Source organism: Macrotis lagotis, chromosome X, assembly GCF_037893015.1.
Source record: "Macrotis lagotis isolate mMagLag1 chromosome X, bilby.v1.9.chrom.fasta, whole genome shotgun sequence".
Taxonomy (NCBI): domain Eukaryota; kingdom Metazoa; phylum Chordata; class Mammalia; order Peramelemorphia; family Peramelidae; genus Macrotis; species Macrotis lagotis.
In genome coordinates this window covers 132,711,249-132,733,631 of record NC_133666.1, presented here as the reverse complement: position 1 = coordinate 132,733,631, position 22,383 = coordinate 132,711,249, and the positions used below count along the sequence as shown (strand labels likewise).

General features: G+C 40.4%; 1 protein-coding gene and 1 long non-coding RNA gene across 4 annotated transcripts in view; one reads left to right on the top strand and one right to left on the bottom strand.

Annotated features, from left to right (window-relative positions):
- The window catches only part of ADAP1 (ArfGAP with dual PH domains 1), a 169,561-nt gene extending 162,461 nt beyond the window's left edge, over positions 1 to 7,100 (top strand). For both annotated transcript variants that reach the window (XM_074206129.1, XM_074206130.1), the window contains exons 10-11: positions 2,064 to 2,292; positions 3,145 to 7,100. In XM_074206129.1, coding sequence (XP_074062230.1) covers positions 2,064 to 2,292; positions 3,145 to 3,173 — 258 coding nt within the window. In that variant the 3' untranslated portion in view covers positions 3,174 to 7,100. The remainder of the gene's footprint in view (positions 1 to 2,063; positions 2,293 to 3,144) is intronic.
- On the bottom strand, positions 6,071 to 11,282 carry LOC141501811 (uncharacterized). 2 transcript variants are annotated; one of them, XR_012472312.1, is made up of 4 exons: positions 10,955 to 11,282; positions 10,259 to 10,529; positions 7,446 to 7,582; positions 6,071 to 6,922 (listed from the first exon to the last, which is right to left on the bottom strand). It is a non-coding gene; the product is annotated as an uncharacterized LOC141501811 (long non-coding RNA). The 2 variants fall into 2 exon arrangements; XR_012472311.1 differs by having other exon boundaries at positions 10,259 to 11,282.
- Between the last annotated feature and the right edge of the window lie 11,101 nt (positions 11,283 to 22,383).

The following is a 22,383-nucleotide window of genomic DNA, read 5'->3' as shown; positions in this document are numbered from 1 at the left end:
TAAATGCTTATTAATTTTAATAATGATAAATTAAAGATTTTTAAAGAATGTTAGATATAAAACCTATATCAGATTACTTGCTGCCATGGAGAAGGGAGGAAGAAAAGGAGAGAGAAAAATGTAGAACTCAAAAACTTACAAAAGAATGAATGCATTTAATTGAAAAAATAAAACAAAATTAAATTTAAAAAAAAGAATGTTAGAGCTGGGAGGGACCTTAGAGTTCATTTTATCCAATCCTCTTATTTTACAAATTGAAATGAGTGACCCTGGACAGGTCATCTTATCTTGATTTTTCCTTTCCTATCTGTAAAACAGACTTAATATCTGCACTACTGAGTAGCAACCATTTTAAAAAAGTGCTTTGTAGATTCTTTAAAATGCTATCAAAATGTGAGATTTTGTTGTTATCAGTGATTTATTGATTATTAGTATGGAGAAGATGCAGTGTGGTATTTGTACAAAGACCTAAGATGTCATTGGTCTAAAGAACTAAGTGGCCACTAGGGGAGAGGAGGAGGTGAATAACCTGTCCAGGCTCACAAAGGGTCAGAGGCAGGATTTTAATCATGTCTTCCTGACTTGATATAGCTATGTATCATAATGCCCCTTCCCTTAAGCCCTGGAGACACAAAGAAAGACAAACGGCACCCCTGCCTAATGGGAGAGACAACCTGCAAAGAAATATATGCAAATGATATATATATATATATGAAAAACTTTCATAACATGTGACTGGAATAAAATATCAATTTAAAAATATATATAAAACATAACAGCATAACAGGATTAATTGGAGATTATTCAGAATAAAAGTACTAGAGTTAGGGGGGGGATCAGGACAGTCTCCTTAGAGAAAGTGGGATTTTAACTGAGATAAGAAGTCAGGTAAGCCAGGAGGCAGAGATGGGGGTATGCTGATGCTTCTCAAAGTACTTCCATTTGTTTTCATGACCTCATTTTATTGTCAGCACAGTCTTAGGGGATGAATGGAAAGGGAAAGTATTATTTTTTGAGAAGGACATTTTAATATCAGAGAGAAAGAGTAAGCTTAAGGTTACAGTGTCGCACAGCCAGGTCTCCTGACTGAGAGGACAACATTCCTCCTCCTCCTCCTCCTCAGCACTGTGTATGAACAGGTATAGGTTTATGTTGTTGTTCAGTTTGTCCAGGCATATCCAACTTCTCATAATCCTGCTTGGGGTTTTCTTGGCAAAACTACTGAAGTGGCTGCCATTTCTTTCTCCTGCCCATTTTAAAGAAGAGGAAACTGAGGCAGATAGGGTGAAGTGACCTGCCCAGAGTCACACAGCGAGTGTTAGATTTGAACTCAGAACTTCCTGACTATAGGTGCATTCTATTCACTATGACATGGAGGTATTTCTAGGGTCATAGATCTGGAGTTAGAAGGGACCCTCCCCCCCCCCCCCCCCAGTACCAGTATAATACAACCTCCTTTGGTTTACAGTTTGAAAAAAATGAGCATCAATGAGGTTCATTGAGTCACCCAGGTAGTAACTGATAGAACTTGGATTTAAACCCAAGTCCTACTACATAATAGCTCTTCTGCAGAAAGGAAAAGGAATAAGCATTTTTATTGGGCCTAGAATGGGCCAGGCCCTGTGCTAAGCACTTATTTGTTGCTTGCAGCAACCCTGAGAGGTAGCTATGACCTCCACTTTACACTTGAGAAAATTGAGGCAAAGAGGTTAAGTGACTTGCCCAAGGACACATAACTAGTAAGTAGCTGAGGCCAGATTGTGTCTTCCTGACTCTGGACCTCCTCACAATCTATCTAGTGTCCCACCTGCAGACCTCCTGGTCTCTCTCCCCATACTTACTAGTGCCCTTCCTCCCAAAATACCTTATATTTAATGTCTTTGTACATATTTATATTTATGTTATGTTTTATATTGTCCATATCCTCCATTAGGCACTTAGTACTATACTTAGAATGTATTGAGAATGGGCACTGTGTTATTCATCCTTAGCATCCTTAATTCCTGCCTAGAGTATGGGCCATACATAGATATATGTTGACAGATCAATTTTCCTTCTCCTAGGATGCCTTTGCCAGAGGGGAGGTTTTCATCGGCAGTAAGGAAAACAGCTACACAGTTCTTGAGGGCCTTCCAACTTCCACTCAGGGCCACCACTGGCAGCACGGCATCACCATCGTCACCCCCGACCGAAAGTTCCTCTTTGCCTGTGAGACAGAAGGTGACCAGCGGGAATGGATTGCAGCCTTTCAGAAAGTGATTAATAGGCCAATGCTGCCCCAAGAGTACGCAGGTGAGAGGGGCTGCCCCTGTTCTTGTTCTTCTGGAGGTACTTGGAGACTTGGGTGGTAGTGGGATGAAGATTTAACTTCAGAACAAGCTAGAACACACACACACACGATTTGAATCACAGAGTCAAGGAAATTCTCCTTCTCAAGGAAAATTTTCCCTTTCCTCTTGCCTCCACCCCAAGGCTCCCAGGCCTGTACTTCATTTTCTGCCCTCCCTCCACATGGAGTGGGATCCAGCCCCTCTCACTATCTATCTGCCTTGAGGGGAAGGGATAGTCAATAAGCATGCTTTTACCTACCTTTTCTTTTTTTCTGGTAAAATGTTTTTACTTTGTAGTCTCATTAAGTCCCCATCTTCTCCCCCTTTTCTTTGGTGAAAGGGAGAAAGGAAGGGGATGCTATAATTCCATAACTCTGAGCCTGGTTCTGTGAGACAGGACCCTCCCCTGTGGGAGTATGGTAGTCATGGAGACCAAGATCTTGGGTTGAGTATCTCAGGGAAGCGGAGGTCACTATGTCTTGCTTAGGGTGGATGTTGACATCTTCCCCATTTCCCCTTTGTTTGGATCAGCCAGTGAGTGACTGGTTCCTTGGGGTAGAAAGGAGACAGGAACTCAGGGATGTTATGTTCCTTCAAAAGCATCTTCTCTGGGTTTCCAAAAATCAAATGGAAACAGCTTGTTTCTGGGAAGACAAGGGCTGTTGGCAAAGTCATCTGTATAGGAGGAGTCAGAGTGGGGTCCAACTGTCATTGGGATGGTTATGTTCCTGTCAGACAGGGAGGGCATCGTGTTCCTGTTGTATCTCACTGTAATGGGTTCTATGTGTGTGTGTGTTTGTTTTTCCTATTTTAGTGGAAGCCCATTTCAAACATAAACCTTAAAGAAAGATTGACTTTGAGGGATCCAAGGACACAAGATTCTGTTTACAGAATGACCTGGTTTTATTTGACATGTAAAAAGCAGAGGGAAAAAAAAAAGACAAGCATCCACCTGATCATGTTGGAAGACAACATGGGAGTGGATTGGTAGTGAAGGCAAAGGGCAGAAGACTGACGAAAGAAAATGGAGCAACCTCTTCTCCCTGAAATATATCCCCTGTTGCTAAGGGGCCTGATTTTTTGCAAGCATCTGCTGTTTCCAGTGGCTACGTTTTTCACTCACAACCATTGTGTTCGCCTCACCACATTAGAAAAGAGATTCTGGCTGAAGACCTCAATACCCTGCATTCACTTTGGGGAGGGGGATAGCAATCTGAACCCAAGTCCTATGGGTCCTGGTGCCTAATTCTGGTCCAAGTTCCCCCTGCTATTGGACCCAAGTTTCACTTCAAGGCACTGGCTCCAAGGGGGTTCGGGATGAAGAGTCTATTTATTGGAAATCCAGATAAGTGCAGCTTTCTGAGTGGGGAGGCAAGGGGAGGCTGGGGAACTGAGCTCAGGGGCTGGCCATGATCCTTGAGAAGTCCCTCCCCCATGTCGCCCAAAAGGCAGCCTGCTTGCTTCCTATTTGGAACTGTATGCATGCCCTCAAGATCAGATTTATTTTAGCACAGCCCCAGAGAGAATTCTAGAAATGAATCTTGCATATGTTTTAAGAGTGGGGAATGATGGGTACATTTATGTGCCAACAAGTGGAGACAGTCAGGAAATTGTTCTGCCCCAGGAGAAGGTCTAGGGGGGTACCTGGGGAGTTGTCTGGTTTTCCTAGAGGAGGTTTAAAAGTTATGTAATAACTGATAGGAAAGGAACTGTGAGGAAACAGGAATTTAGTGTAAAATGGGCATCTAAGACACCACCTTGCTGGTCAGTCTGCTGGCAAGAATTAGAAGGCTAAGGGGAAAAAAATTTTAAGGTGTTTGGGCCGTTTCATCATGCCCACCTGTGCTAGCGATCCCTGTGTAGTTCGTTACCTTTGTTCTCACCTGTTCTTGCATCTCTCCCTATCAAAAGAAAAGAATCTGGCAGGAGAGGCAATACTGGAACGCCCAGGCTACACCTCCTGCTGTATTTGTATGTGTCTGTGATAAGGGCAGCACCTCATGCACCAAGACAGGGAATCAGCAAGAAAATGGATATTTTAGGAGATCATTGGGCAGCTTTGTCACTCCTCGCAGCCATCCCTAAGTCCCTGTATTTGCAGATTTTCAGCACCTTCATAGGTTTGACAGGGGCATGGATGAAGATGGAAGCTTCCAAGATGAGAAGTCCTCAAAGCTCAGATAGGATTGGGCTACTCCTCTGGTTGGGTAGTACCTTAGCTGCCCTTGTATTGCTCCAGCCTCTTCACCCATCCTCATTTGACCAATAATTGGTGGATAGTCTACACCTCCCATGGGATTATTTGGTGCTTTGGGGTAGTCATCATTCTGCTGCTCTATATGGGGAAAGGTGGATGAAAGTAGGAAAGAATTTAGCCCCAGAATCAGTAAACCTAATTTTTTCTCAGTTCATGTGGATGTGCCAGTGGACGCAGAGATGCCATGATTCACCCAGAGGCTTCATTGAATTTCACAGAACTGGTTTTTGACTTTCACACATGTATTCATTCCTATAACTTAATCTCACTCTTCTCTAGGAGTGAATTTCCCTCTTCTCCCAAGTACCCCATTTTCTGAGGTTCTCAGCAGAACCTCATCCACTAAGCCCCAAGAGCAAAGCTCTCCTCTCTTCCCTAGCTCTTTTAGACCCCAGCTCAAATATATATATACCCTGTTAACTCGGGGTTCTGTGGGCCTCCCTAACTCGTCTCCACTTCTGGTTTGTCTCCTGACTGTACCACCCCTCCCAGTGAAGGGGGGGGTGTCATTTAGCCAAATCAGTGGAGAATGACTTGCAATGATGGGTAAACCCTTCCTCTTAGTAAACCCTGGCCTCTTTTATCCATGGTGCCTAGTGACAGGCACATGTTCTGATCCAAACTGTGGAGCTGGAACCCAAGGAATAAGACATTGTGGAAGGAACCACAGCCGTCTTTGCCATCCTTGTCTTGCTCCCATGTTTAGGACAGTGCCTGGCACATAGTAGGCGCTTAATGATTATTGATCAGTTCATTGTTTGCTCAGTTGTGGCCAACACATGGTCCTACAAATGGACTACAATTCCCAGCATGCTATGCTCCATCTTGTTTTGTCTTTTACTCACCGGCTGTGGCTCCTTTGGGCAAAGGGGAGGGGCTTCATCACAAGTTGCCTCTGTATTCCCATTGAATACCGCAGAATTCTTTATTTTTTCTGCTGACTCACCCATTTATCCAGCTGTCCAACAGCTGGCTCTGAGTTTATCTTTGTTTTGGGGGGAGCTCAGTGGAAGGAGTGAAACCAGACCAATGGGGATGGCTTATAGGTTCTTCCCTTTATTAACTCTACAAGGTAAAGCTCAGTGCTAAAGAAAAAATCCAGAGGAGCTGTGGGTGCTATCTCCTGGGAGATGTGTGTGTGTGTATGTGTGTGTATGTGTGTGTGTGTGGCAATGGGGTTAAGTGACTTGCCCGAGGTCACATAGCTACTAAGTATCAAGTGTCTGAGGTCACATTTGAACTCAGGTCCTCCTGGCTCCAGAGCCTGTGCTCTCTCCACTTTACCATCTAGCTGCTTCCTCCTGGTAGACTTTTGATTGTTTTTGTTGTTGAAACACTTTGGTAAGGGCAAACCCCAGGTTCATTCAGAAGTGAGTATAGGGATGATCTGGGGGGGGGGGGTGGCCAGCCGGCCTAGGCTTGCCTCTCTGCCCCTTTGGGAAAGAGGCACACATAACTTTACCTTGGAGTTTAACCTAGAGCTTTTATTTCTGGCAGGCCAGTAGTGACAAGTGTTGTTTTTATTTATTTTATTTTATGTAGCATGAGGAGAGAATGGACTGCTAAAATACATCATGTATAAGTATATAAACACAAACACCTTGCTATGATCTTGTCCTCAAATTCCATACCTTCTAGTTGTGATTGCCTTACAACAAGGTCCTCTTGGTACTTTTGTAACTAAAGCTCTGTGTGGATGGGATGGATTAATGAAGAGCTCTTTGAACTCAGGAGTCAGAGGACCTGGGTCCTAGCCCTGGGCTTGGCTGCTGTGAGACCTCAGACATGACAGTTATCTCTCTGGGTTTCAATTTCCTCCTTTATAAAAATGAGGAGGTCAGACAGATCTAGAAGGTCATGTTCCACCTCTGACAAGTTAGGATACTGTATTGAAGCACCAGTGTTGGGGGGATATAAATCCAAAGGTGCTGGTCACTGGCACTGCTCATCAAAGCTGGTTTAACCCTTACTGCTGCTAAGTTTGGCAGAGAACCAAACTGATTCAGTATTACGGGGGAAACTTTGCTCCCAATTCCACCTAGCGATATGACCTTGAACTGACTTTCTCAGCCTCACTGCTCCCTCGACTGCCAATCCCAGGCCACCAGACTGGTCCTAGCTTTTGCTTGTCCTCCACAACTGGCCAGTCCACTTTTGTACTTCTGTGCCCACCCTTGGACACCAGCTGCTTGAAGGGGGCATGCCAGTCTCTGATGGGGACAAGTTTTTCTTGGTGGGAGCCATCTAGAAGTGGTCAATTGTGGACAATGTCTCCTGAGATGCTGAGGGTGAGAGAAGTGGATGGACCATGTACAGAGCATGTTGGAATTTTTATCTGTTAAAAAAAATTGCAAATAAATTGACCTGTCAGTTTGACTTGGGGGAGTGGGGAGGGAAATAAAACATTTTCCATGTGAAATGCATTTCCTGTATTTATGTTTATAATCAAGAAAGCATTATTCTTCTACCAGACACTATGTTAGGTTCTGGGGATTCAAATATAAAAATCAAAAGAGTTCTGGTGTCCAAGAAATTTATGTTCTACTTGGGGGTGAGTGGGAAGGAGGCAGGGTTGGCTGTCCAATAACAGGGAAGGGTAAGTGGAGTCTTAGAGCAATAAGGGCAAACAACAGTAGGCTGGGCAAATGACAAGATGCTTGCTCCAGCTAAGCCTTGGTGAATGGTGCATGAGATGAAGCCTGGTTCTGGGGCAGGCCAGAGTATGTTGATGGTAAGCTCTCAGCTTCCCATTAGTGCAGTTCTGTCCCAGGCCAGCCCCCAACCTGACTGGGGACATGGAAAGGATCTGTAATTTGGATCTGAAGGGTCAGGATGGCAAATTTATGAACAAGATGAACCTCCTGAAGTTCTTGTCATGTGTGTCCATGGTGGGCCAAGTCATCCATCACTCCCCTTTCTTCCACCCGGCTTAGGGCCAGCCCCCATAGCATGCCTTCCACCAACGCAGGCCTGTCTCATCCATCTGGTCCCAAACCTACTTGAATATGAGCAGATGATAAGGCCAACATCTGAACAAGCATCTTGGAGAAACCAGGTCAGACTGTTTCCTCCCTGGGGCCAGCAAGGATGACTATCTGGCCTCCCAGATACACCTTCTTGTTGTGGTCTCTGAGGGTGCTGTGGGATCCACAAGGCCTCCCCTACTGCCTGTTACTATTGCTGCTGCTAATCTCACCTCCAAGACCCTTCCTCCAGTGGCAGCATTCATCATGTTATATAAATTTGTTATGTCACTGATAATAAAATCGTGGTACTAAATGTTCAAATCCATGAATTATGTCAGATCAATGAAGCAAGCCAGCACTACAGTCAGTCTTGGCAGAGATGAGGAAAGTGATCCCCAAATAGCTGAACTTGGAACAACTACTGGGAAACCCTCCTTTTTTGTATCATCCAATCACAGGAATGATTAAAGTTTCACATCTGGACGTGACAGCCTCAGGGATCGGTTAGAGAAGTCAAACACAAAGCCATCCTCCGTCTGAGCAGGCCCAAGCCAATAAAATATCCTTGGAAAATAGTTAACAAAATTAATAATAGCCCCAGCACTTAATATTTGCCAGACCCTATGCCTAAGTACGCAACAATTCTTATCTCATTTGATCCTTATAACAACCCAAAGAGGTAAGTGTCGTTATTATCTCAGTTTTACAGATGAGGAAACTGAGGCAAACAGGTTCCATGACTTGAGTAGGGTCAAACAGCTGCAAGTGCCTGAGATGGGTCATCATTTCTTCTAGGGCTCGAGTTAATATTTTCTGGGTCAGTATATGACCCTCAGGGATCTTTAGCCCCTCCTGCTTCTATTTGAATTTGACACCACCCAGTTAGAGCAGCCCTCACATTGTGTGGGGACCAGTTTATCAGAGGCGGTACTGGTGCTAGAACCCAGGTGTTGCATCTTCATCCAGCCCTCCTTCTACCATATCATCAAGAGCCTCTCTTTTTTTTTTTGGTGGGTCTATGTTCAGCTTTTCCTCCTTAGATTTATGTAATTGGCTGAGTGCAGTGGCATACTGTTTGCAGGCCCAAGTTTTCTGGCCTATTCTGTGAGCTATTTTGAGCCCCGGTGCTAGGAAACTTAATTCACTTCACTCCAATGGGGTGAGGGATGGGGAAGAAGGAGGAAGGTGGGGAATTTAGATGCTTGCTTTGAAAGCTCTCCAGCTCTCTTCTCTTCCTAACAGATGGCTGCAAACCGTCACATGTTAAATTTATCAAAATAACTTCAGAATTCATGTGGAGGAGGAAACTCTCTTGAGATTTTTTTATTGTTGAAAAGACAAAGACCCTTTTCAAAGGTTAAGTTAATGTCAATTAATCAGAATTAGAGATTTAGACCAGAAAGGGGTCTTCTAGTCTGACTCCATTTTATAGATGAAGAAACTGAGGTAGAGTGGTTTGGGTGACTTGCCCAGATAGTAAGTATTTGAGGCTGGATTTTTTTATTTTTTTAAAATGGTTACAAATTCATTTGGAAAAGCCAGTTCATCCCCTGCTTGAAGTTTTTTGTTCCTCTGCCCTCCCCATTCTCCTGAAATTATTATTAGGATCCCAGAGTCAGGAACAGATAGAGTGGGTGAGGAAAAGCCCTAAAATAAGGCGTTATCCTTCTGATCCATTTCCAACTGGGTTCTTCCAAGTCTTAATTGTCCACATTAAAGGTGCCCATAATAATTTATACCACTGTATTTTGCTTTTAGAGAAGCTAGAGCACTGAACCTGGAGTCAAGAATACCTGAGTTCAAATCCAGCCTCAGACACTTCCTGAGTGACCTGGACTCAAGTTAATCCTGTTTACCTCAGTTTCCTCAACTGTAAAATGAACTGGAGAAGGAAATGGCAAACCACTGCAGTATCTTTGCCAAGAAAACCCTAAGTGGAATCACAAAGAGTTGGATGTGATTGAATAACAATATTATACTTTAAATTTTAACTCTTTCAAACCTTAGTAATAGCAATGGGCATTTACATTAGCAGTCTGAAGACCGAGCATCACAATATACAGTATCTTATTTGAGTAACAATTCTGCTGCTGCACTGGGGTTATTATTGTAGCCATTTGTTAGAGATGAGAGGATGGAGGCAGAGAATCAAAATGACTTGCCCATGGTCACCCAGTTGATAAGTCAGAGGAAGTATATAACCCTGAGTCTTCCTGACTCCAAGTCCACTGCCCTATCCAGAAATATCAAATTTGAGGCCCAAGAGCCCACAAAATGCCAGAGCATATCCTAGACCAGATTACACTAATTGTGAAATATTTAACAAAATTAATTTTAAAATACAAAACAACATTGATAATGTTAATTTGTGGTTGTCTTTTCTACATCACTATATTGATCTCAGACCAGTTTCTATTTGAGTTTGACACCATTCTGTCCTCACACACTAGATGAGAAAATTGAAGCAGAGAAGGGTTAGATAATTACCCTGGGATCCCCTAGCTAATCCCCTGGCTAATATTTTTGGCAGCAGAGTCTGGATGATAGTTTCCAGTCTTTGATATTCCCTGTTCCCACAAAGCCTGAGTCTTTCCCAAACAACCCCTAGTCTTAATGAGGACAGGAAAGGCTACTGGAAAATCAAATTTGCATATCAGATCATGTGGAGGGAAGGGACAATAACAATACTAGAAAATAATTCTCACCTTTAGAAAATGGTTGCATTGATAGGATCCTTTCTCTAGTAAATCTTCCAACTGCATTTAAAATTACATGATTTGCAAATATATTTTTAGGAATATGCTTGATATATATAGAGAACCATGAGTGATGATATTTACAATTCATAGTAGCTCTACAGAACTTTATAGTCTTCAAAACTCTGTTATACTAGTTATCCCATTTGGATGATCCTATTCACTCTGGTAAGTGATTATCTTGGTCAAGTCACTTTATATCTCTTGGCCTTTTTTTCATCTGTAAAATGAAGGGGTTGGCATTCAGGGGTTCTTAATTGGAAATCTGAATTTAAAAAAAACTCTTGATAATTGGTTTCCCTTATAATTCTATCTTATTTTGTGCTTTTAAAAGCCTTATTGGAAACTTTTTTCTGAGAAGGGGATAGCCAGGTAGATAAAGCACTACTAGGCTGGGAATCAGAAAGACTCAACTTCTTGAGTTCAAATCCAATCCCAAATGCTCAACCCTATTTGTCTCCATTCCTGTTTATAAAATGAACTGGAGAGCTCCAGTATCTCTGTCAAAAACCAACAACAACAACAACAACAACTCCAAATTGGATCACAAAGAGTTGGAAGTGACGTAAAAACAACTCAAGCACATTTGAGGTGGTGTCCATAGGTGTCACCAGGTGTCACACACACACACACACACACACGCACCTTAAGAACTCCTGGATAGATGATCTCAAAGGTCCCTTCCAAACCTAACATTAATAGCTCAGAATCTAAAAACACTTGAGTGTGTTTTTAAAATAGTACTCCCATTTTACAGATGAGAAAGTTGAGACAGAGCTTGGGTGACTTGCCCAGGGTTACTCATCTAGAGTGATGGGGAATTTGTAGAACTGAAACCAAAGTCCTTCTGCAGAGACAGAGACAGAGTCAGTGCGAGAGACTCAAGGCAAATCCACTCCTCTCTCTGGGCCTATTTCCCCATCTGGACTAGATGGTGCTGTCCTAATTATGAGGCAATACAAGAGCACAGATGAGGAAACTGAAACCTCAGATCTTGTCAGTGGTCACACAGCTAGTTAGCAGTTTAAGGATGGCAAATTCCTTTACATTTCTTATCTTATTTGAGACCCTGTAAGATAGGCATTCTTATCATACCTACTTTATAGATGAAGAAAATGAGAATCAGATTGGTCAAGTGAGTTGCCCCAGTTCACAATGCTAGTATATGTCTGGGTGAGGATTCTAAAATTGATCCCTCTGTGCAAATCCTAGGCCCTTTTCAGTCTGCCTCTATGGGAGACATCCGGGGACATAATTGTAATTCTGAAGTCAGAAAGACATGAGTTTAAATTCAGCCTCAGATATTTACTAGCCTGTGATCCTGGACAAGTCATATAACCTCTGTCTCTACAACTTACTCAACTGTAAAACGGATAATAATATCACCTACTTCTCAGGTTGCTCTAAGGCCCAAATAAGATAAAACTTTAAAAAAAGAAACTTTTAAATAGCACATTGGAATAGCTTTTTCTATTTTCCCCTCCCCCTCTCCCCACCTGGACCCAGAATGATGTTAGCCAAGGAGTTAGGCTAAATTTCAGAAACCAGTTCTCCAGCCTCCTTCTGTGAGGGTTGTACTAATACTTTGGGGGTTGTACCGTGGGGAATACTGCTTCTCTCTGCACACTCTCAACCACATATGATTAAAAGGAGATGAAAAAAAGGAGAAATGATGAACTGTGCAGAGAGAGAAGCAGCTCTGAAAATAGGATCACCTTTCTCCCAGGTCAGATTTTCCTTTCTCAGCCTCTGATTATTATTCCTTCTTTATTGACATTCCTCAGACTCACTTTCTCCCAACTCATCCTCTTCTTGACAAACTAGGAAAGCTTGTAAATTTTGGAGTCAATGAATTTGAATAAAAGAGAAATCATATTTAAATTTTCAATAACCTTAGATCTGAGCAATCCTACGCATTTTAGTTTATGTTCTGAAAAATTGTTTTGTTTTGTTTCTCAGAAAGGTTCATAGGCTTCACCAAAAAATGTTAAGAATTCTTACTCTAAAGACCCTGAATAAGCAAAGAGATTGTTCATCAACAGCAATGACAAGTTATGTTGGAGGGACGGGGGACAATGAAATCATACCTCTTTTGAGCAAGACTGATCACAAAGCAATCTCCCCTTCTTAGAAGAAAAACCAGAGAAGGGAAGAAAGAGGTCAAGATGATATATCACTCTACTAGATTATTGATTTTCCCTTCTGAATCCATCTAGGGCACACCAGCATAGTCTAGACCTTGTTTTGACCCAAGCTGGGCTCTCCTCCACTGTTGATAATGGATTATGAAGCAGAACGAGTACAGAGTTGTGCCTCAGTTTCCTGCTATGCCAAATGGGGATAATTCAATTAAATCCAGTACCTATTTATTTATTTTATTAAGTACCTATTATGTACCTGGAAATAGTTTCTGCCCTCAAGGAGGATGTATCTAACTAGAGAAACTTACATGCAATGATAGAATATTCTGCTATGTAACATGATATTGTATAACAATAACCCATTTCTATAAAACTTTTAGGCTCATAAAGCACTTTCTTTACAATAATCCTGAGAAAGAATACAATTTTAGAATTTGAAGGGTCCTTGAAAGTCATCTAGTTGGATTGCTTCAATCTATATGTGAGAAAAATGAGGTTGACAAACTTGGGATTGTAAAACTTAGGGCTAGAAGAGGTCTCAAAACCAGCTAGTCCAACTTCTATACTTTACAGATAGGGAAACTGAGGCCCAGAGAGGTTGTGACCTTTCCAAGGTCATACAGGTAGTAGATGCTTGAAGTCAAATGCCCAAAGCTGGAGCTTGGGTTTCCTGACTCTCCAGGCTAACAGTCTCTCCACTTCAATAACTCAACAATTCCTCAATGACCTCAAAGATTTCCACACATACACAAAAAAATGATAACTGTATTAAAGTACTTGGAACAGTTAAAATGTAACATAGATGCACAGATGTAAGGGGTTATAGAGATGAAGTGCACCTGAGTTCTAGCTCTGATACTAGGGAGCTGGGTCACCCTGACCCAATCTGAGCCTTAACTTCTCCATGTGTAAAACAGAGATAACAATTGTTCCTATCTCACATAGCTTTTTTTCTCTTTAAAAGATTTTACTTGATCATATCAATAGATGCTGAGATCATATCAATAGATGCTGAAAAAGCTTTTGACAAAATACAGCATCCATTCCTACTAAAAACACTGGAGAGTGTAGGAATAAATGGACTGTTCCTTAAAATAATTAGCAGTATCTATCTGAAACCATCAACAAGCATTATATTCAATGGGGAGAAGCTAGAGGCATTCCCAGTAAGATCAGGGGGGAAACAAGGGTGCCCATTATCACCACTATTATTCAATAATGTATTAGAAATGTTAGCTTCAGCAATTAGAGAAGAAAAAGAAATTGAAGGAATTAGAATTGGGAAGAAAGAGACAAAACTCTCTTTGTAGATGACATGATGGTCTACCTAGAGAATCCCAAGAAATCATCCAAAAAACTACTGGAAACAATTAGCAATTTTAGCAAAGTTGCAGGTCATAAAACAAACCCTCATAAATCCTCAACTTTTCTATATGTCTAGCAAGATACAGCAGGAAGAGCTAGAAAGAGAAATCCCATTCAAAGTAACCTCAGACAATATAAAATACCTGGGAGTCTGTTAGCCAAGACAGACTCAGAAACTTTTTGAAAACAATTATAAAACACTTCTCACACAAATTAAATCAGATTTAAATAACTGGGCAAATATCAACTGCTCATGGATAGGTAGAGCTAATATAATAAAAATGACAATTCTACCAAAACTAAACTATCTGTTTAGTGCCCTACCAATCAAAATTCCAAAAAATTACTTTAATGAGTTAGAAAAAATTGTAAGTAAATTTATATGGAGAAATAAAAAGTCAAGAATTGCCAGGAGCTTAATGAAAAAAAAGTGCAAAAGAAGGTGGCTTAGCCCTACCTGATCTAAAATTATATTATAAAGTATCAGTCATCAAAATTATTTGGTATTGGATAAGAAATAGAGTGGTGGAATAGACTAGGTCCAAAAGCAGGAGATGATTATAGTAATAGTTTGACAAACCCAAAGAGTCCATCTATTGGGATAAAAACTCTCTCTTTGATAAAAACTGCTGGGATAAGTGGAAGTTAGTATGGAAGAAACTTAGATTAGACCAACACCTAACACCCTTTACCAAGATAAGATCCAAATGGTTACAGGACTTAGACATAAAAAAACAATACAATAAGCAAATCAGAATATCAAGGATTAGTTTACCTGTCAGATCTATGGAAAGGGGAGCAGTTTATGACTAAGGAAGAGTTGGAAAACATCACTAAAAACCAACTAGATGATTTCGATTACATTAAATTAAAAAGCTTTTGCACAGATAAAACCACTGTAACCAAGATCAAAAGAAATGTAGTAAATTGGGAAACAATCTTTACAATTAATGATTCTGACAAAGGACTCATTTCTAAAATATACAGAGAACTGAGCCATATTTTTAAAACAAAAAGCCATTCCCAATTGATAAATGGTCAAAGGATGTGCAAAGGCAATTTACAGATGAGAAGATCAAAGCAATCCATAGTCATATGAAAAATTGCTCTAAATCATTAATTATTAGAGAAATGCAAATTAAAGCTTCACTGAGGTGCCACCTCATACCTCTCAAATTGGTCAATATGACCAGAAAGGATAATGATCATTGTTGGAAGGGTTGTGGGAAATCTGGGACACTATTACACTGTTGGTGGAACTGTGAACTCATCCAACCTTTCTGGAGAGAATTTGGAACTATGCCCAAAGGGCAACAAAAATGTGCATACCCTTTGATCCAGCAATACCACTACTGGGTCTATACCCTAAAGAGATGATGAAACAGGGTAAAAACATCATTTATACAAAAATATTCATAGCAGCCCTGTTTGTGGTGGCAAAGAATTGGAAATCAAGTAAATGTCCTTCAATTGGGGAATGGTTTAGCAAACTGTGGTATATGTATCTCATGGAACACTATTGTTCTATTAGAAACCAGGAGAGACGGGATTTCAGGGAAGTCTGGAGGGATTTGCATGAATTGATGATGAGTGAGATGAGTAGAACCAGAAAAACACTGTACACTCTAACAGCAACATGGGAGTGATGTTCAACCTTGAAGGACTCGCTCATTCCATCAGGGCAACAATCGGGAACAATTTTGGGCTGTCTGCAAAGAAGAGTGCCATCTGTATCCAGATAAGGAGCTGTGGAGTTTGAACAAAGTTCAAGGACTATTCCCTTTAATTAAAAAAAAAAAACAGATATCTTATTGTCTGATCTTGCTATCTCTTATACTTTTGGTTTCTTCCTTAAGGATATGATCTCTCTCTCATCACACTCAATTTGGATCAATGTACAACATGGAAACAAAGTAAAGACTGACAGATTGCTTTTCGTGGGGGGTGGGGGGAGGGAAGTAAGACTGGGGGGAAAATTGTAAAACTCAAATAATATCTTTAATAAAAAAAAATTAAAAAAAGAAATACAAAAAAAATTTTACTTATTTTGAATTTTACAATTTTTCCCCTAATCTTAACTCCCTCCCTCTCTCCCACCCCCCCATAGAAGGCAATTTGCCAGTCTTTACATTGTTTCCATGGCATACATTGATCCAAATTGAATATGATGAGAGAGAAATCATATCCTTAAGGAAGAAACATAAAGTATAAGAGTTGGCAAGATCAGACAATAAGATATCAGGTTTTTTTTTAATCTTTGTTCAAACTCCTCAGTTCTTTCTCTGGATACAGATGGTATTCTCCATTGCAGACAGCCCCAAATTGTCCCTGATTGTTACACTGATGGAATAAGCAAGTCCATCAAGGCTGATCATCACCCCCTTGTTGCTGTTAGGGTGTACAATGTTTTTCTCATCTCATTCAGTATCAGCTCATGCAAATCCCCCCAGGCTTCCCTGAATTCCCATCCCTCCTGGTTTCTAATAGAACAATAGTGTTTCATGACATACATATACCACAGTTTGCTAAGCCATTCCCCAATTGAAGAACATTTACTTGATTTCCAGTTCTTTGCCACCACAAACAGGGCTGCTATGAATACTGTTGTACAAGTGATTTTTTTTACCCTTTTTCATCATCTCTTCAGGGTATAGGCCCAGTAGTGATATTGCTGGATCAAAGAGTATGCACTTTTTTGTTGCACTTTGGGCATAGTTCCAGGCTGCTCTTCAGAAAGGCTGGATGAGTTCACAGCTCTACCAACAGTGTAATAGTGTCCCAGATTTCCCACATCCCTTCCAACAATGATCATTATCCTTTCTGGTCATATTGGCCAGTCTGAGAGGTGTGAGGTGGTACCTCAGAGAAGCTTTGATTTGCATTTCTCTAATTAGTAATGATTTAGAGCAATTTTTCATATGACTATGGATCACTTTGATTTCATTTGTAAATTGCCTTTGCATATCCTTTAACCATTTGTCAATTGAGAAATGACTTTTTTTTAAATTTTGACTCAGTTCTCTGTATATTTCAGAAATGAGTCCTATGTCAGAAATACTAGTTGCAAAGATTATTTCCCAGTTTACTACATTTATTTGGGTCTTGGTTACAGTAGGTTTTGTCTGTGCAAAAGCTTTTTAATTTAATATAATCAAAATCATCTAGTTTGTTTTTAGTGACATTCTCCATCTCTTCCTTAGTCACAAACTACTTCCCTTTCCATAGATCTGACAGGTAAACTACTCCTTGATCTTCTAGTTTTCTTTTTTTTATGTCTAAATCCTGTATCCATTTTGATCTTATCTTCTATAGGGTGTCTCACATAGATTTTGTAAAGATCAAATGGGATAATGGATATATGTAAAGGGCTTTGAAAATATTGTCTAGGGGCAGCTAGATGGCACAGTGGATAGAGCACCTGCCCTGGAGTCAGGAGTACCAGAGTTCAAATCTGGCATCAGACACTTAATAATTACCTAGCTTGTGTGACCTTGGGCAAGTCACTTAACCCTATGGCCTTGCAAAAAAAACCTAAAAAAAAATAAAATTGACCAAATGGACAAAGAAGATTCTTAAAAAAAAAAAAGAAAGAAGAAAAAAGAAAATACTGTCTAAACAACCAAGTGAGTCATCTTGTGTTGCTTTCCTCAAAGAAGAGGCAGCCCACTCCATTTTTAGAAGTTCTTAGAACTTATTAGAATATTATTATTATTAGAATTTTTCCTTACATTCAGTCTAAAACTTTCTCTAGAACCAACATTCTGATTACTACTGTCTAAATCCAAGCACAGAAAATGTTAAAATGTTGTGAAGGATATAGGTTTGATTTTTGTCACTTACTACTCTAGTGACCTTGGGCTAGTCACTAACCTCTCTGTAGATTTTAAGGTGACATATATATTTACATACACACATATACATATATACAGACATATGTGAGTTGATATTATTTTCCTTTATTATTTATCTTTTTTTACTTCACCTCCATTTCCAAATTTACCCCTCCCTCTTGGCTACCCATTGAGACATCACTTTGTAACAAGTTTAGCAAAAAAAGAAGAAAGGAGAAATAGCAAAATCAAGCAACACATGACTTCACTCTGGTAAATATATAATAATTATAACAATGTAATTTTATATAAAATTCTGTACCCAGTAGTTCCCCACTTCTGCCAAAGTAGGAGGGAGGTGTATTTTGAGTGTGATGAAGTTCTTTATTCATCTGGGTTTCAGCTTCCTCATCTATAAAAAATAATGAGTAAGGAGGGGGAGGAATACTTGGGGAAATTCTGATGATGTAAAAAACAATTTTTTAAAAAAAGATCAATAAAAAAGCTTTTAATGAAGAGGATATTATTGTCTCTTAGGAGCATGGACCTTCTAGAAGGGAAGAGCTAAGCTAGGGCAAATCCAGGTGAAAGGACAACTTCTCTGTTGACTCCATTGTGGGAAGAAGCATTGTGGGAGGAAGCATTGTGGGCAACATCTGAAGGGGGCTAACTTAAAAGGCCACCATTCTTCCTTCACCTGTGGGACTCTTCACAGTCCCTATTATTCTTCACATCTGCCTAGCCTCCATTTGTGCCTCCATCCCACTTCCTCCCATGGAAATATTCCACAGTCCAGCCTGCTCTCTCTCTCCCTCCCACCCTTACTGCATTCAAGGTAGGATTTACATGCATCTTTGCAGCAGAAAGATTCATCCATGCAAGTTCAGTCTTAGAATTCTAAGACTGATTTAGAACCAGAGAGACCGTAGGAGCTATCTAGAACAATCTCCTTATTTTATAGATGAGGAAACTGAGGTCTAGTGAAGTGACTTTCCCAAGGTCACACAGGTTGTAATTGCCAGAAGTTGTCTGGGAACTTGGATCCTCCAGCTCCTGAATTATCACTTTTTCTATTATACCATGCTGCCTCAGTTTCCCTTTTTGGAAATAGAAATACTACTACTGACTAATGCTACACTTATTAAGAAGTAGAGCTAGGATTGGAATTTAGGGTTCTGGACAGTTTGGTTTGTGCCATGGACACAATGCTGAACTTGGAGGAAAGAAGACCTGAGTTCAAATCTTGCCTCAGCTACTTACTAGGTGTGTGACCCTGAGCAAATTACTTGAAACTCTCTTAGCTTCATCTTAGACACGGAGAATAGAGTACCAGATCTGGAGTCAGGAAGACTCATCTTTCTGAGTTCAAACCCTGCTTCTGACACTAGTTGAGTCATCCTGGGCAAGTCACTTAATCCTGTTTGCCTCAGTTTCCTCATCTGTAAAATGAGCTGCACAAAGAAATGACAAACCAGTATCCTTGTCCAAAAACAAAATAAAGCAAAACCCAAATGGGGTCATAGAGAGCTGGATTTGACTGAAAAATGACTATCAACAACAAAAAAATCTGAAAAGGTTGATGTGAGAATTGAATAAGATATCTTATGAGTAATATATAAAATATATTTGTTTTGCAAATCTTAAAGTACTATACAAATGCTAGCTAATATTATGACACTAAATTCACTGTACAAAATTTTCTTACCTTCTTCTCAGCCCCAACCTTACTCTGTCTTCATGTTTTGTCTGGTCTGGACCTTTCACATAAAACAGTATAATCAGTAGGAAAACTATTGGATTTTAGGATCAGGAAAGACCTGGGTTCAAAACTTGACTCTCACCTTTGTTAACTTCTATTCCATAGTATTGTGGATTCAGTTACCTCTTGAAGGGTCCCCAGGGACCATTCAACTCCCTCTTTTTATAGAAGAAGAAACTGAAGCACTGTGAAAAAGATCACACAGCTAATAAGTGGGATTTGAACTCAGGGATTCCTGATTCCAATTATCCACCTCACCACATTTCTTTATCCATAAAACAGAAATATTTACACATGCTTTTTAAAAGTCTTAAAAGTGCCCAAAATATACCTTATTCTGTACCAAGATCTTAGTTTATTCATCTGCATAAATGTAGGCATATTGTAATTCTACTGTCGTCTGACCCTTTAGCCAAGTAAATTTGAGATGGGACAACGTGGTCTGTAGTGCTGGAGTCAGAAGACATAGGTTCAAAACTCTCCTAGAATTTTTACTGGCTGACGTGGAGCAAGTCATTCAGTTTCTCTGGGTCTCAGTTTCCTCATCATATAAAGAGAATTAGACTAGGTGGTCTCTAAGGTTCCTTCCAGTTCTCTCTCTTTAATCCTATAAACTTGGACTCTGAGGGATTTCTTCTGGTTCCCCCCCCCCCAGGATCGGCGTCCCAATCTTTCAGTTTTAGCGACATCTACTGGTGTAAAGAAGAATACCAAAGAAGAAAGGACTGATAAGATTCCAAAGAAGTTAATGGGGCTGGGAATATTGTCATCAGATGAAAGTCTAAGGGTCAGGCTGACATAGCTAAGGGATAGTGAACAAGGTTGGAGATCAGTCACTTTGGATGTCTGGGTGGAATGGAAAGAGCTTGTGAGTCCCAAATCCTTGATAACACCTTCCCAGGATGAACCACTTATAGCTTTTCAAAACCCCTTCTCATTATCCATAATCTTATTTGACAACCAGAGGCTTCTTCTTTTATAATCACATTTTCTATGTTACAGGAGTAAATGAAAAGATGGAGATGAGCACACTATATTTAATAAGTTGAGGAAAAGCATGTCCCAGATGACAGACACTGCTAGATGAGCACAAAATGAAAAGCCCTCAAAGAGCTTATATTCTAGTGAAAAGAGGAGTGGTAGTCAGGGAAGGGAAGTTTGTTTCTGAGATTGTCACCCCTGTTAAAACCTTTAGGTGACAGACTACCAGGTTCTCATGGTCCCTGACTCATAAGTAATTGTGAAAGTGGAGAAGATCTCAGAAGGTGACAAGGATGAAAAAGTCTTTGACCTCATTATCCTAGGCCCTCTGGCATATACTGTGCCTTAAGAATGATATTCTTCAATTCTTTTTCAGCTATGTTCAACTTTTGGTAACTCAAAGGGATGAGAGAAAGACTTGTATAAGGAATTCCCACTAATCAAAATTTAAAAGACCATCCCAGGAACAATTAGTTGATACAGCCAATAGAGCACTGGTCCCAGAATCAGGAGGACCTGAGTTCAAATTTAACATTAGTTTTCTCATCTTTCAAATGGGCTGGAGAAGGAGATAGCAAAACACTCCATAACTCTGCCAAGAAAACCCCAAATGGAAACACAAAGAGTTGGACATGACCGAAAACAAGCAAACCACAGGGGAACATACACAGAAAGTCACACATGTGACCAGACTCTCTAGTGCTATGTTGCCTGGCCACTAAGAGGTTTCACTGGGCTCTCTACCTATTTTACCACATTGCTTAGTTCTTTCTGCAGTATTAAAGTCAGTTTTCCAAGACTCTCCCCAGTCCTAAGCTGATTCTAACTTTATTATGCTACCCAGACAGCTTAAGGAGGAAGAAGCTAGAGGAAAGGAAGGTAAGAAGGAAAAAGAGACTGGTGCTCCCCATAACAATAGCTATTGGTTTCATGCTCCAAAAACCAATGATTTCCTCTGCCTTCCTAATGAAAGTAGCACAGAATGCCTTCTAAAAAACTCTTTCCATAATAGCAGACCTCCACAACCAGTGCTCCCAGGTCTAGGCTTTAAATGAGGGATGGAAAACCTTTAACATAAGGAATCCTCACTAAACAAAATTTAAAAGACCATCCCAGGGACAATTAGGTGATGCAACCAATAGAGCACTGGCCCCAGAGTCAGGATGCCCTGAGTTCAAATTTGTCCTCAAATACTTAATAACTGTGTGATCCTGGGGAATTCACTTAACCCCTATTGTTTCAAAAAAAACCCAAACAAACCCAACTCAATACAGTTGAGGCTTCTATAAATGTATTGGACTCATATCATTTCTCCCTTTACCTGAAGCTGAAACAAGAGAAGACATTGCTCATTCTCCCCTTCCCCCATTCCATTCAGAGTTTATTTTCTTCATTTGTGAATGACAGAGTTGACCTTGAGTTTCCTCCAAGATCTTTCCAAGCTGTGTCCATAATTCTTGGATTCCACCTGAAAAGGTGGCTCTTCTGTATTCCTTGGGTTCAGGGGTTTTCTTTTCCTTTTCATTCCCCAGTTGTGTCTCCCTGTGTCTTGGGTCTAGACAGTTGTAAATTCATGTTGGTTCTTGTCCTTCATTATTGAAGAAGGCCAAAATGACATCACTATGTTAATTAGACTCATTTGTGCTCAGAATGCTCTGTCACAGTTCAGGCACAAACACCTGGGGGGCTTACCCTAAACTTATGTAACCCTCATTTCCTCTGAGCTATTTCAATTCTGCCTTCCTCTTAGAGCACAGCACCTCACTGATGAGGCAGTCTTGTACCAGTGTCTCCCATGCTGTACAATCAATACTTCTGATACCCTTGTGAGTGCTTGCCCTGTGTGAATTTTCCATAAAATATCATTTCTGGCAAGCATACTTCTGGCATTCTAAGAACATGCCCAGTCCATTATAATTGTACTCTGTAGTAATGTTGGAATGCTTGGCAGTTTAGCTTGAGAAAGGACCTCAATGTCTGGTATCTTCTCCTGTCCAG